General features: G+C 39.0%; 2 protein-coding genes across 3 annotated transcripts; one reads left to right on the plus strand and one right to left on the minus strand.

Annotated features, from left to right (window-relative positions):
- Positions 1-47: 47 nt before the first annotated feature.
- LOC138012725 (solute carrier family 35 member B1-like) lies at positions 48-15,562 on the minus strand. Its single transcript, XM_068859597.1, has 9 exons — positions 15,377-15,562; positions 12,252-12,349; positions 11,560-11,696; positions 10,967-10,997; positions 9,243-9,346; positions 8,882-8,944; positions 8,338-8,464; positions 6,736-6,842; positions 48-360 (listed from the first exon to the last, which is right to left on the minus strand). Exons 1-9 carry the CDS (start codon positions 15,508-15,510, stop codon positions 160-162), a joined length of 1,002 nt encoding a protein of 333 aa, XP_068715698.1. The 5' UTR covers positions 15,511-15,562; the 3' UTR covers positions 48-159.
- Positions 367-6,726, plus strand: LOC138012726 (adenosine receptor A1-like). Of its 2 annotated transcripts, XM_068859599.1 has the most exons (3): positions 367-1,419; positions 2,702-3,588; positions 5,062-6,726. In XM_068859599.1, the coding sequence occupies exon 3, from the start codon at positions 5,088-5,090 to the stop codon at positions 6,072-6,074; it is 987 nt and encodes a 328-aa protein (XP_068715700.1). In that variant the 5' UTR covers positions 367-1,419; positions 2,702-3,588; positions 5,062-5,087; the 3' UTR covers positions 6,075-6,726. The 2 variants fall into 2 exon arrangements, with proteins under 2 accessions (XP_068715700.1, XP_068715699.1); XM_068859598.1 differs by having other exon boundaries at positions 367-3,588.
- Positions 15,563-15,791: the final 229 nt, after the last annotated feature.

Raw genomic sequence — 15,791 nt, forward strand, 5'->3', positions numbered from 1 at the left:
CAGGTAAGTGTGGAAGATAAGCAAAAACCCTGCAGGAAGACAGGCGATTTTTAGATAGACATATATTTTATTTCTTTCATATATTTAGAGGTATGGATACGAAACATTTTAAGTTGCTAAGATTTTCTTCCGAAGTAGCAACTTTTTTGTTTTTCAATTTTAGACTTTTTTCTTTGCTTTTCCGTAGAGGCTGTCGAGTGTCAATCCCGTGAACACCAAAAGAACACCAAACCACTGACGAGTGATCAGAGAATTGCCAAACAAAAGCACGGATCCCAGGATGGTGAAGAACTTGCGTGTGGTGGTCATAATAGAACAAGTCAGAGGGCCAAAGTTTGCAACGGTCATAAAAATGAAATTCTGAAAGGAAAAATATACAATTTGCGTTAATGGTTTGCCTTATTACGTCTGATCGTCATCTCCGGTGGCTACTTAAGAAATAAAAATAAATTTGACTCCCAAGAGTTTCATATGAGGAAGGACAAGATGCCCGCGCAAAGACAACCTGTGGGCAGGCCTATCTTCGCGGGGCAAGCGACAAAGATAGGGGACTGGGTAGGAGGAAGACACAGCTCCACTCTACCTCTGAATTGACGATTATCGTTAATAGGCCATTTTCGAAATATCAAATACTCAGCTTGATAGTGAGGACAAAAACAATATAGAAACACGTTGGAATGAACGAGAAAAATATTTGCATATCATCCACTTTCCTTTGTCTTTGTCCTCTAAACCTCTCTTTCAAGCTGAATCTTAATACATCGAAAAAGGCCTATTCCTTATTTTCTATGAAGTTACTGTTATCATTAATTTAGAAAACTGGAAGTTTGATATCGATTATGGGAAATAGTAACAATTTTATTTCAAGAGACAACCCAAGTGTATAGACACAGGACTCGAACCTGGGAATGTTTGTTGATTCACCCTTCAACCTAACCACTTTACCACCACACCGCCAGCTGCCCAGAGTCAATATTTTAAGGTTCCTGACCGAGCCAACCTGATTACTAGAAAGTGGCTGATGGCGACGCTAGCGCGACCGACGCGCGGCTCTCCCACGTGGAAAGTAAACAAACATGGCTTTGCAACTTTGCAAACTCTTTTTTTCTTAAAAATTATGCGGACGTATCATCTTCTGGAAATGTTTATCTATCTGTAGGAAGGCTGTAAATTCTTTGGAGTCCAACAGAAAACAATTCATTTCCCACTGTTCTGAACAACTTATATGACTCAACCATCGATCGAGGGACACAGCCGTCCTTGGAGTCGTGAACGCTACGGAAAACGAGCAAAAATCGCCAAAGGAGGATTCCCATATTTGTAGAGCAAGTGAAGAAGATACTCCTCCAAACTGTGTCCCTTTTTACGAAGAGCTCGAGGTTGAGCTCTCGACCAAATTCCACCGATTTCTTCGCTCAGGTAAACATTAGATCTCACGCAGAGGTACGCGCGTGCGTGCACGCGGTTGGGAATTTCACGCATGCTCAAATGGCGATCTTGACAAATTCCTGTGATGTATGTTGTCATTCTCGTCACCAGAGCCTCGGATAGACCCAAGGCTCTAGGAAACTCTATGTAGGAGATCATGCGCAGTAGGGTTCTCACAGCCAAAAATTGGCTATTTGAACTCTACGGCGCCTGCTCACTCCTCGTGCTAACATGAATGCACCAATTAGAGACGATTTTTATTGTTCTTCACGAAAACCAATGAGAAGACACTTTGCTTCCGGGTTTCCCAGAGCTCTTCTCTCCCTCAGTCAAGAGAAGAGCTCTGGGGTCGAGATTGGTATGTTGTGCGATGGAAAGATCGCGAAACTTTCACTTGAAATATCTCCAGTTTTCTTCGGGGAAATTTCTTCAAGTTTTGCAGAGCGGTAATGACTCTTTACGCCTTTGGTCTGCCAATTCATCAAGACAATTTTCTTAAAGTGGAGCTAAAAAAAACAAATTCGCCAAAAACGACGAAACTACCTTTTTAACCCCTATTTTTTTGGCCTTCAGAAGATTCCTATGGACAAATGTCATGTAATGTCAAACTTCAAGAAATGTTCACCGAAGGAAATGGAAGAAAATCAAAATAAAAGCAAACACTATAAACAACCTATCTTTAGAGAGTTATAATTGCAGGTAAAACCCCGTTAATTTAACAGTGATGGTTAAAAAGAGTAGTTCTATCTTTTAGAAGTCTATTTCGATAGACTTGAGAGAGAGGAGATTAAGAGCAATGCAAAAATTCCCGTGGATAGTGGATACTAGCGTGCGCCAAATGACCAGCGAATAACCAGATGGAGCCACCTAGAGTACATGATCATGCTATAAAGTTACTCGGCAACAAACCGCAATACTTAACACTGCAAAAGGCCGGTGACCAAACTTAACGACAAAGCTAAACACTTTAAAATCAAAGCTTAGGCCTAATTACTGTTCAGCGGTAATATTCCCTGGGAGAATTAAATAAATCTTTTTCTTTTCCAACGAACGCGGTGTCTCGATTCTCAGTGGTGGAGGGGGAAAAAAGCGGCTCCTAAAGAGTGGAATCCAATCCACGGATATGACTTTGAGTTTCCATATTTTCTCTGCTACTACAAGTCCTGGGGCACAGTGTCCTAGATCAACGATGATAGTTATTTCATAGCAAATTAGAAATTGACGATAATCGTTAATTCAGAGAAGATATCATGTTGCTTTCTCTCTCTCATAGGGAACAGAGAGCATGCGCAGAGAGGAAAGAAGGGTCACAATCATGACCACGCGTTGTGAGTTGAAGGAGGCTTGTCATCTGGCCTTCAAAATAATTTATGTCGATTAATGTTTTACTGGCAAGATGATCGGCTTATTAACACGATAATAAGAATATTTAGGATGTAGAAGAACAGATTTTGATCATTTGGATTTCTCAGGGAATGAAAGAACCGTGTCACGGCTGACTTCCCCTGAGCTCACGCTGAACTTGGCGCGATTAAATCTAATTTTCACATCCGCACGGGTGATTTTCGGGTTCGCAGGAAAAATGAAAACTTGCAAGTCACCTGAAGAGTTAATTAAGCGGATTGACGCAGGTAATAACGTTAAACGCTTCAAAACGAGCCAATCAAATATACTCTAGGTTATACACTGTAAATTTTTAATTAAAAAGGAGATAAAGAAAGCTTATCACATTTCCATCAAACCAAGACCCCGGCCGTAGACATCTTTTCAGACAGAAAGGTTCCTATTGTTTGTCCCTGTTCCAAAAGGAAGCAAATTTTCCTTTGAAAAACCCATCACACTTCGGCAGTATTTTCAACAACGAGACTCAAAGTTGACACGATCCACTATTTCTTTTAATGGCGGTTTAGTTGTTTGCAATGTTTTTTGTATCCTATATTAAGTTTCTCCTGAGGCAAAATCCTATTGGATGACGAACAGGAAATAATTTCCGTATAGAACACTAAAGCCGAAGGTGCCGGCATTAAGCGGGAAGTCCGCAATCTCACAAGGCGGCTATTAAAGAGGAACCTCACCAGTTTGATCTCAAAAGACGTGATGTGCCAGCTGTCTAACAAGGCATCAAGACATCTGACGAAATCTTAAAACAACGGCTAAGACGTAAGTAGCAAATTTTGGAATGATTTCGGCCGTAATTTCACTAACAATAAAGTCACGCTACCATTCTTAAACGGGGTCGATGCAACCCATAAAGAAAAACTTGCCAGTGCTTTTGAGCATACTAAACGCAATCAACAGAGGATAGAATATTTTTAAGTTCTCAAAGATCAAGGAATCATGAAGAAAAAAAAAGAAATAGAAAACCTGTATTTGCAAGTGACTTACACCTTTAAAATAGTTCATCCAACGTTTGGTGCTATAATTTAGAGCACTTTAGGGACTCAGAACCGAAGAGACAGGCTTGTGGTAAAGTCGCATTCACTTTCCAATGAAGTGGACAAAACAATTGAAAATTTTCCAGTTGACAAACCATCCACGAAGAAAAGACGTGTGGATGTGAAGGGTCGTTTTCTTTATGCTATTTTGGTTTAGGTACAGTGTTTCACACGACATCTGCTCCAATATTAAGGATTAAAAACGAAAATATACGTAAAAATAGAAAAATTGTTGACAGGATGTCACTGAAATGGAGCATTTACTGAAGCCGAAAAAAAAGGCAACCAGACGGAAAGGAAATAATTAAACCTCTTTAAGATCTTAGAACATAAGATCGCAATTTCCGCTCAGCAAATCTTAAATTGTACAAGCTTGACATTAGAGATTTGTCTTCGATGAGAAAAGAGAGTGCTGACTTTTATCAATTTGTGATACTTGACATCAATTGTCAACGGTTTAGTCTGTTCTTAACACAAAGATGAAAAAGAAAAATTAATCCCCTTCAAGTTTCGTTATTTTCAGATCTTAATCGGTTGCAGAAAGACTTAAGTCAAAATGAAAGAACACTTTCCCAAAAATGAAAAATTCTTATTTTTGCTTTCATCATCCTCTTAAGGAGACCGGGAAAATCGGTAGAATAATGGGTCTTGGAATTAAAAAAAAAAAAAGAAACATTTCATTTTGAAGTACGGGTTATAAATGAAAGGCATAAGAGATCCTCGCAATTGTCTCTTACAGAAACTGACTTGAAAAATTCAGGCAGCTTCAAGGGAGAGTCGAGCCAACGACCTCTGCGATGCTGGTGCAATTCGGCTCTACCAACTGAGCTACGTATCCATTCAGTTGGAAGCAGGTCAACTCGTTGTCCTTTCAGATGGGGGCAGGGGGCCGTTTCTCGAAAGTCTCGAAACTTTACGGGCCATTTTCGGGTGTCACAAGTCCCTTTGTAACTCAAGAACGGAGAGCATTTAATTCGTCAAACTTCACAGTTATTTTTCTTTTTGTTACCTTGAAAACATGTTAAAATATCGGCTTTCCAAAACAAGCGGTTCGCAATTTCACTGGTGGCTTTTCGGGTTTTGGGACTTTCGAGAAACGGGCCCCGGGTCATTTGGTGGCCGCGCGCGCTAGGTACATGTGGCAAGAGATATGCTGACCACATATTTAAGTCCACTTTATTCACTCTTTTCGTTGCAGCTGCAACTTCTCACTTCTCATTCGCGATGCTAGAGAAAAATGAGACCAACAATAGCCTCGAAACTTTCCACGATCCAGCCTTTCAAGACCTTCTAGGCTGGGCTATTTCCTATGCTGTGGTGGCAATCGCCGTTATCGTGGGCAACTCACTGACCATAGCCGCTTTCAGCACCAACAGAAAACTTGCGCAATCGCGAACTAACTACTTCGTGGTGAGCCTAGGAATAGCGGATTTCATGGTTGGCGCATGCTCCATACCAATGTATGCGGCAGAATTGCTTTTTTATCATTTCCAAGAAGAAGAGAGAAGTATCAGCTTTCATGAGATTTCTTTACCGGTGGATGCCTTCATGGGCTTCGCCTCTATCTTCACTCTTGTCGCTATTGCATTAGATCGTGCGTACTCGGTATTCTTCCCTCACAAACACAAGACTATAACAAAAGCTACTTACTTATGCGAAATTGCTCTCGTTTGGTGTCTTGCCGCTTGCGTAGCGACCCTTCGCCTGATAAGTAACTTTACCAACAGAGAATTGTTGATAAGCGCATTTAATTATTCCGTAATTATCGGTATATTTATTTCTCTGATTGTTATCAGTCTTGCCTACAGCATGATTTGGCACAGGTTCCGTAACCCTCTCCAACATCACCACAGGAATACCACAGCTCAAGAGAAAAAACTAGCGGTTACGCTTTCGATCATCACGTTCGTGTTTGTTCTCACGTGGATACCTTTTTACATCATGAATATATTTACTATGTTTTGCACCTCCTGTTACGTCCTGGAATTGGTTTACTTTGCCAAGTTCTTGCACTATAGTAATTCCTTTGCAAATTTTATCGTTTATGCGCTTAAGATTCGCGAGTTTCGCCGCACTGTAATAGGAATATTGTGCGGCAGAAGGAGATTTTCAAGGAATCCAAAGAAGCCGCAAATAAATTTGCCCCCAGGGAGAGAAAATATCTCAATCATTGACATTCAAATTGAACTCAATTCTGGCGCAAAAAAATAACATGACAGCTGAGCAACAAACAACTCATCTACATCTACATCTACATGTTCCAGCACTCGGCAAAGTCCCTTTTTGACTTATGGCTGTTTCTGCTTGGGTGGCCTGATACTGTTCTACATCATAAGCCTTTCAGAGACAACATTGCCAAGCCGGCCACTTCTGCTGGAGAGAACAGGACAGCCACAACACCTGGGACTTCATCCCCTACTCTTCTCGAATAGTGTGTGGGTTCTTTGACGTCCCACAGGGAAACTTGTGAACATAGAAGATACTTGGGAGGCGGGGCATACGGTTTAAAGTCCTTATCCGAGTAGACTTAAAAGTCTAACCATTTGCAGATGAAATTACAATGGCAGCACCTTTGATCAGGCCGGGGAACGAACCCGTGGCCTCCCACATGACAACCCGATGCTCAATAGCCTCTTCCAGACGTTCAGTTAGTTGGGGCGCAGCGCGAAAATCAACTAACTGAACGGCTGGAAGAGGCTAGATGCCCAACCAACTTAGCCACCGGTGCGATTGACTTTGAAAAAAAAAGATATCGAGAGAAATAGAGGCACAACGCTGGGGAGAGTACAAGATACTACGGTGTGACAATAAAATGTAAAAAATGTAAAAAAAGCGAAAATGTCAAATATTGACAATATCTCAAATGTCATACCTGACCGACTGCACTGGCCAAACTGAATGTTAAGATATGTAGTAACACATGAGGAAACCGTTGGCAGAAACTCACAAAGTGGAACACTTCACCACTTGTCAAGAGAGCTGGGTACAAGAAAGAGAAATCACAGGACAGAAATCAAAGGCTTTTTTCAAGGAATAAAGTTTCTAAGGAGGGGTTTAACCCCAACCCAAAAGGAGTTGAGAAGAGCTCTTACAATAGACCAATAATTCAGTCCTAAAAAAAAGGCATCATCTCGAGGCTCTGGGGAATAAACTCATACAAATCCTTATATTTATTCCCCAGAGCCTCGAGATGATGCCTTTTGTTTAGGACTGAATTTTAATGGGTGACAGTTGCCAGATTCACTTACATGTAAAGCAGAAACTGACACATTGCAAATGAAAGACATCTATACAAAGTTGCATGATATGAAATAAACAAAATTACAATGATCTTGAATCTCTGAAGTATAATGATGTCAGAGTTCTGTAGTTTTGAGCCGGTTGACGATGCCTTTACAGACCTTTGAGCATTTCTTTTTCTCTGCATCATTATTTTTTCAAAAAAAAACTTTGAATTTCAGTGTGAGATAAAAAAGTACATGAAACACGAACAGAACAGGAGTGACCAACACAGTGCATTGAGTGAATTACTTCCTTTTCCAGAGGGGAGTCAGGGTGGTTTAGTGGTAAATCAACTGTGCCTTCCACCTTTGTGACCCGGGTTCAACCCTGACCTCAAGGGCGAATGTGGGCTGAGTTTCAGTCGATCTCAATCTGACTCCGAGGGTTTTTCTCCAGGTAATCCGGTTTTTCTCCCTCATCAAAATCGACTGTTAGTCAATTACATCTGGCCGCAGGCGGATCCCCTCAACAGGGATAACCTCTGGTATCATTCCCTTTCATTGAATTAAATGAATAAAGTTGGTATCATTATTATTATTTTTGTTATTATTATTATTATTATTATTATTATTATTATTATTATTATTATTATTATTATTAGAGTGGTTTTCAATTAAGTCTCGAAAGTAATTAGGGAATTACTTTGGTTTATGATCACTTCACTCAGTGATTGGTTCAAAGTTCTCGCGTCCTATTTTCAACCAATCAGAAGTGAAACCAAAACCAATCGTAGCTCGCGCGTGCACATTTTCCTGCGCTTTGTGTCAACTATGTGTAATTACTTCGAGTTTTGATTGGTTTGCTGGATTGTCTCAGTCCTTTTTGATTGGCCAAAGTAATCAATTTACGACGCTCATTTGAAAACCGCTCTATTATTTAATTTGAAATTAAAAGCACTTAGAGAATCTGAAAGCATTAAGATACTGGCAAAAGGCAGGTTTTCTAATAGCCTGCGAGAGCATCCGGTTTTTTTCAGCTCTAAAGTAGAGCCGAAAGGCTAGTTTCCTAATACCCCTGTATGCTCCATTAGATTCTCCTTCCTCCAATCAATTTGCAAGCCTTAAGCTACTTAAACAATTCCTTCCTGAGAGCAAGACTTACAGATTTTTACTCTTGTAACACGAGACGATTTTACTTGTCTGTCAATGCGGGTCACTTTAGAGTTGAATGGGTTAATAACGTTTGAACTTACTGATGGCCAGAATGCCAATGGACCAAAGATTCATGTTAAACATCATGTGATGTGATTGTACTTGATGCTCTGCTCTCATTCTCTCCTGAACTGCTCCTGTTAATCCATCAAATGTCAGGGATACAAGCTGTGATAAAATATCACGAGAAAAGACAAAGACTGAAACAAGGCGTATGAGCTGTGGGAAAGTCTTACCGGTACATGTACTTACAAGAAAAAAGTCTTACAGATCATGATCTTATAGGTCATACAGGGAGCATGCTTCTCACCAGATTTTTGTCCCCTCTCTAAAATGTTTTCTTAATGCCACTTTCAGTTTTTCTTAAACATGCTTGGCTTCCCTACATAATTTCACTTCCCCATTTTAAGGTCATTGACTCACAGGAGCTGACTGATTCATATATTAAACAGAAAAGAAATGCTGGCCGACATATACTTATACTGAATAACTTTCATCATTGCTTCCCTATTTGACAGGTTAAGAACAGTTTTATACATTAGTGCTAGTGATGCCTTATAACTCCAAGAAAAATATTAATCCTACCAGAAGAATTTCTCCAAAACCAAGAAGCCAGCTACTGCTGTCGGCTGTTACCTTTTTAGGATTCTGCAGAGACAAAACAACACCTCACTTTGTGCACTTAGAGGGCAACAGGAACCTGTTACCATTATTTAGACAGTGGGAAGGTCTTGAGCAAATTAAGGGAGGTCATTGCTTCAATCAGTGGACAAATACAGGGCTTCAATTTTCCAGATATGATAGTCATGTTTTCAATGTGACTTTGCTCTGATGGAGCGAGTTAAATACAGTAAACAGCACTTGTAACAGATACACATAACAACCACTAAAAATACTGCAGATTCAAAACAGAGGTAACTTTTATCATTTTCCATTCATTACCCACCTCTTTATACATAAATAATGCCACTCCAAGGACAATTAACAGGACACAAAGGTATTTTACAAGAGGATATCTTTTCCTTGCTAGAAGGACTCCAAGGATCATAACTATGAATTCAAAGAAAAAAAACAACTGTACAATAAGAAGAGAGTTTGTAATATTAACCTTTAGCAGTAAATGTGACAAAATAGCCTGGTTGATTTAGTTTGTTTATGAGCATGCATATTAGATTAAGTCCATGCAGACTCTTCCCTTATTAGTATCACCCAACTAGTGGGCTAATGCAAATCCAGCTACGCTACTAGAGGACTATTAGTAATAGTCCTTGAGTAGCGAAAAGCGTGACGCTTTCTTTCGTTTTATTCCCACATAAGTATTTCTTCAACTTACATTTGCTAACTTTATCATTGCCTTTTCTGTCTGACTAGTTGGGTGATACTAAAATAATAATTAGACCCTTCGCCCTCAAGGCCACGGGTCAATGGCTCATTCGGCTTTGGCTCATGGGCTATTGACCCGTAGCCCTTGCAGGCGAAGGGTCTAATTGTTAATTAACCCATTGACCCCAGGGACTGATACTTCATAGATTTTATTAGATCGTCTTAACGCCAGACAATTTTACTGCCTTAACTCAATGGGGGCAGGTTCAGGAGTCAATGGGTTAAAGTTATTAGACATTCACAATTTTGCAAACATTTACTTTCACTTAAACTTGTGACCTCTCACGCGAAAACGTTTGTTACGATTTGCTGTTTTCACACGGATAGCCATGCATAAGCCGTGTATGATCCGTTCGAAAAAACTTGCGAGCGGTGCGCATGGATCAAGTGGAGTGTTTGCATACATCAAATTTTTCCTCCTATTCAACGTTCTTTGCACAGCAACATCGCATCAAGGCTCTTAGTCGCCAAAGTAAAATAAAACTCAATTTGGCAGAATATTATAAGTACTTTCATGGAAAACCCTTTTTCTTTAACCGATCTTTAAAAAGGGTTTTACGCAATACTCTTTTAATAAAATTATGAAAAGTGTTTAGCAGCAACTATGAAATATCAATAATGAGTCACTGATCGCTTGAGAGTTGCTATGCTACGCCGGGAAGACTGATTGCCGAAGTTATATTCTCATAAATGCGTCCAACGGTCAACAGTTTCAATTCAATTTGAGTGAATTTTTTTACTATTAATTGCGCCTTCAAGGGTAGAATACTGATTTAACATGCAGTTTCAGTTAACATTATAACTCTTACAAAACCCAATGCAAATCAACACGGCAGACATTAGGCGCCTGCTTTTTTGTTTACTAAGGAAAATTATTATTGTCACCATTCAGCTGAGAAGATACATGGTAGGGAAAGCGTCACCTACTCCAAATATTCTCAGTGTTATGAAAAGTGATGTTTATTAAGTCGATTGCGTTACAAAATTTTCTTTAACTGCTCAAAATAATTCTCTGATGCCGTTCAGCCATTCAAAGTATCCATGTTTACCGTGTTCTCAATCCGTTTCTCATCTATTCTCATGCCATGCATTCAGCCGCACACACAGATAACTTAAGGAACGTTTACGCGTGAGAGCTCACACTTGTTTCAGAAGTTGAGGCAAATTTGGAAATGGGCTGTTCCGGTTGTTTGAAAACAATCACTGAGAACTGTCCACCAAACCAGTAACCGCTGTCTGAAATAACAACAATATCACCCACACTTTATTTCACCCCTAATTTTTCACCTGGTATTGGTTTGCATGATTTCCCTAAAACCTGCAAAAAGAATGTTTACACAAAACATAAATAACCTAATTCAATCCTGCTGACATAGGAAACAAAATTAGTTCTGCTTTAGGTGGAAAATTACACAATACTTTACAATAATAATCCAGTGTCAAGTACTGTGTGATCAGTATTCACTGAAGTAGATCAAGGTAAATAAGAATTATGGGTAAACTCAAAACCATCACGCTTAAGAAAATCCCTAAATATTTCTCTTCAAATGACAAAAATCACAAAATCTTTAGTACCCTGTGTGGCAATATATCGTATGTGTATTGTGTAACTATAGCACTTACATTCTTACGCTGTTACCAAATTGTCTGTAGTCCTTTTTGACTTCTTTTTTTTCACAAAAATATATTTAAGTGAAGCCAAAATGAAAAAGAACAAATTTAACGTAACAATTAATTCCTCAAGAGACAATATGTAGATAACTGAGGAAACGTTCACTCTCATGACTGAACAAAAGTACCATCAGTAAGGAACAGGATTCTTGTGGCATAATACTAAACAGTATACACAGTACATGCGCAGACACTTCATACTACGTTACCTGTGTTGGATAATTAACCCATTGTAGAGCTTTGTTGCTGGCCAACATTGCACCAAGGTAAGTTGTAGCACAGATTCCATACCAACAGAAAGGAGTAGAGTCTTTTGCCTCATTTCCCCTATATGTTAGTCTGAGCACTGTTAACATGACATAACAATGACAATTAATGGGCACCTTGAAATCCCACTGTAATGAATTTAATATAGGACCCTTGTACATAGTATCACTACCCATATTAAGCTCATATGACCACAATGATAGTCAGTTGCCATACTTCTACTCCTTCGTGCAAGCCTGACCATTTGAAAAAATTGATCAATAGGAAAGTATCTGAGACGCTATAGAGATTCAACTCCAGACTCCAATATTCCTGTCATCTAACAGGAAATTCAGTCATGTGACTATTGTCATCTTCTGTCATGTGCCAATTGTTAGAAACCAATCACTTGACAAGGACACCAAGCTAAGATAAGAAATCTTGTATTAGAAAGAGAGAATTTTTTAACCCAAAAGGAATCCTTCTATTTCACTGATTTGAGTTAATTACTATGGGTTAATCAGGAAGCTCTGTTATACCCTAAAATCTCAGAAGAGATTCCTCTGAAAAAACTACATCGATGCTGTTTGCTCATAGGAATTGCTATGGCCCTTAGCTAGTCAAAGAGAAAAACATTATTCAAACAAAAACTTACTTGCTTTGGCAAATAATGCATTTACAATGCACTGAATAAATACCAGAGAAAGGGCATACACAAATTTTTCTTTCTTTTCACCATAATCTGCTCTTGTTCTGAAATCAAAACAATTTGTTTCATCACTGACTCAGTTGAATAAAACAACTTATTATCTTTTGGCTATGTGAACTTTCCCTAAACTTACACTGTATTTGGGTCAGTTTGAGGAAAAACGTTGACCTAGCTAAGTTCTTTTCAGAAAAAAGAGCCACATCATTTCATTTATGCAAAGATTGAGAAACTAGCAGAAAAAAATCTGCAGTTTTCAAGAACGGTTATAGCCTGTTCAATAAAAGTATAAGACAGGGAATAACATATCACAGAATCCACTTTTTTTTGTGCACAAAGTAATTTTCCTACACTTGAGTCATTGTAGTGCAGATTTGCACCCTTTCCAAAGCAAACCATTGCCAAGCTTTGGGAAATTTACGTGTTTAGTTCGGTAATGAACAAAGCGAGTTGGGTGTTATGAGTTTTTGGAAGAAATTGTCAAAAGTTAAGTCATATCAACCTCAAGCTTGTTTTCAGTTACCGTAGCAGTCAAGTGTTCCTTAAATTAAAACATGTTTTGGCAAACCAACTTAAGTTTGGGCGCAATGACTTAACTTAAGGCGAATGACCATGTTGGCGTAATGACTGTAATTTATGCACCACTTAACACAAAACTGCTTTGGAACACAGAGAGCGCAAGTCTTAAAGTTTCCAAAGAGGGAGATTCTTGCTGGAGATTGCGCCAAAGTCACAAGTGTCCTGTGTTTCTTGTACCAGAGGTGCCAAAAAATTCTAGGGGTCAGGGGGCATGCTCGCCTGGAAAATTCTTGAAATTTGCACTTCTCAAATCTGGAAATGCACTTTGGTTTTTGCATGCTGCTTTCTAAGAGCCCATGTTATTATGGTCAGCCTGAGTTGGCATATCGGCCCATACTTCATATACTTAACCCTTTCACTCCTGTGGGGTTCTGCATTGACGGGTAAAATCGTCTGACGTTAGAGTAAAATCTATAAGTCTCAGTGGCCCTTACAGGAGTGAAAGGGTTAATTAATTAAGGGTGAAAGTCCTGAAGAAACAGGAAAATTGGTCGCATACAAACAGATTGAACATTGGCCGAAGTTCACTGCCAGTGAAGGAACGAATTCTGAATTCAGAGCACCTCTGAAAGCTTAAAAGGTAGAGTTACCTTCCAGAAGAGTGCCAATGTGTGAGAAATGCTTGTGCCGACGTGAGAGTATGAGATTGAATTGAAATGCGTCAGACTTACGCTCAATGTGCGGGACTTGAGAGCTCTGGGTACAAATCCCCATAACACATGTTAAAGCCCAGTTCAAACGTCGCACTTTTCATGTACCAAACGTAAAGTTCACAGGGTTGATTCAAACATCGAAATTAATTTGTTGAACTTATCACTAATCACCGTGTATAATGCTTTTGTGAATTGTGGAACGCAAAAATTATCATACAAATGCATGCATTTTATTCGGCACATGGGAAGTTTGACGTTTGAATCAAAATCGCTCCACAGTCAATTTCCCTTGTAGACGACTCGAACTTAATTCCTGGATTGACCCAAATTAGATGGGTCGAACTTAATTGTTTCAAACATCGATCTTTTCACATACTTTATTGAAGGAGTTAGGTTCGTTACATTTGAGTACATGAAAAGTTTGACATTTGAAAAGCCCCTTTGGGGAGAGTTTAATAAATAATTGTATTGTATTTTATTATATGGCACTGTCTTACGAGGACTGGGAACTACAAAATTCACGAATTTGATTGGCTAAAATCGATATTGACCGCGGTCTAGATTTTCCCATCTAGTCCGGCATCTAGACCGGTAATGTTTTGCGGTGAAAAGATGCAAACTAAAATGCAAAAATATTGAGTATTTTCTTCTACCAATATTTATTTATGGAAGTGCCAAACAGCATGATGACAAAAGAGAGGATAATGAGCAAACTTTGCCAGAATTAAGTTCAGCTCATCGCCACTCATCGCCGTTTTGCAAGCAAAATGTCAGTTAGTACAAACCAGTTTGTTCTTGTTTGCCATATAATAAACATCTTATTAACCGAGCTTAGTCAGTCTGTATGGGAGAATCTTGACCTTGGTCGTGTGTACAGACCTCACTGCGTTCGGTCTGTACTCACGACTTCGGTCAAGATTCTCCCATACAGACCTCCTGCTCGGTTAATAAGAGCTAAGTATTGTATTGTATTGTATGTGTCCCCTAAAGAAATGGGCTTGCCAACAAAAACATCTTTCTTCTTTGGTCTTTCCTTATCTTTTTACCCCTGTATTAAAATTAAAGACCACTGCACTGGCTGCAGTCCTAATAGAATTCCAGTATTGTTAATGTGTTATTATTATTATTATTTTGACAAGTTGTTTGTGTGACCGGCGGGTCTAATTTGCAGGTCGCAGGTCGCAGTCATTGTTTCACCAATACAGAAAGTATCCTAAACATTCATAAAAGCTAACCTTAGGCCTAAAAACTTTTGTTTAGGCCCAATTAGGCTTAAGGTTAGCTTTTAAGAATGTTTAGGATACTTTCTGTATTGGTGAAACAATGACCTGCAACCCGCGACCTGCAAATTAGACCTGCCGTTGTGTGACCATACTTTGTTGTTACTGCAGCTGTTATTTTGTAACGTAAAGCATTCAAAAGTTACTGTAGGTTGACTAGTCCAAGAAGGTAAACAATTGTCTTTTCGAACAGCCCAAATATCGACCTAAATCACCTGCTACCCAAGAAATTGAAAAAAATGATATGATTTTGGACGAAAAATCACCTCGCAGCCAGAGAAATAACTGTTAAGCTTACTTTCACCTTATATTCTAAAGGCGAGCGTATATATACAATATAAAAAAATGTCGAAAAGTTTTTTAAGTTCACAAGAACTGTTTAAGTTCACTACATCAAACCACGTCTTTGACGACAAGACATGATCTTAGCAGTTCCACGACATCCAAAGCTGGTAAGTATCTCTTCTAATACCCGGTTCAATGAATTTTACAGGCTTCCTTTCGTTGCAGCTTGCGTAATGTCAGTTGAATCGCCGCACTATATTTTTACATCAATACTTACATTTTTTCTTGTATAATTCCGTAGTAAAAATACGATATAAATACTCCTAAAAAGCACACCGCTAACTTCTTTTTGTCCGTAACATATGAAGTCATCCTTTCTTCGGAAGACCCACTCTCAAGATCTCTGATCATTTGTTTCGTTTACGTTGGTTTACTTCCTTTTTGGTGTGAGCGTGGTCATCTGTCATTGGCAAGCATTTTACCACGTGACCGGAAAAGAAATCACCTAAAGCTCTACTAAAGCGGAAGTTAAGTTGCGAAGGAAGTAAGTTTTAAGAAAAGCGTAATTTTAATAGGCCATTTCCGAGTTCATGTCTGCCTCCTATTTAAAGCGAGTCTAAGTGCGAAGTTTTTGTTATGAAAATTAGTTTTCATTCTTATGTAAAGTAGAACTAATTAACATCACAAAAACT

The sequence above is a fragment of the Montipora foliosa genome, chromosome 8 (assembly GCF_036669935.1).
Source record: "Montipora foliosa isolate CH-2021 chromosome 8, ASM3666993v2, whole genome shotgun sequence".
NCBI lineage: Eukaryota > Metazoa > Cnidaria > Anthozoa > Scleractinia > Acroporidae > Montipora > Montipora foliosa.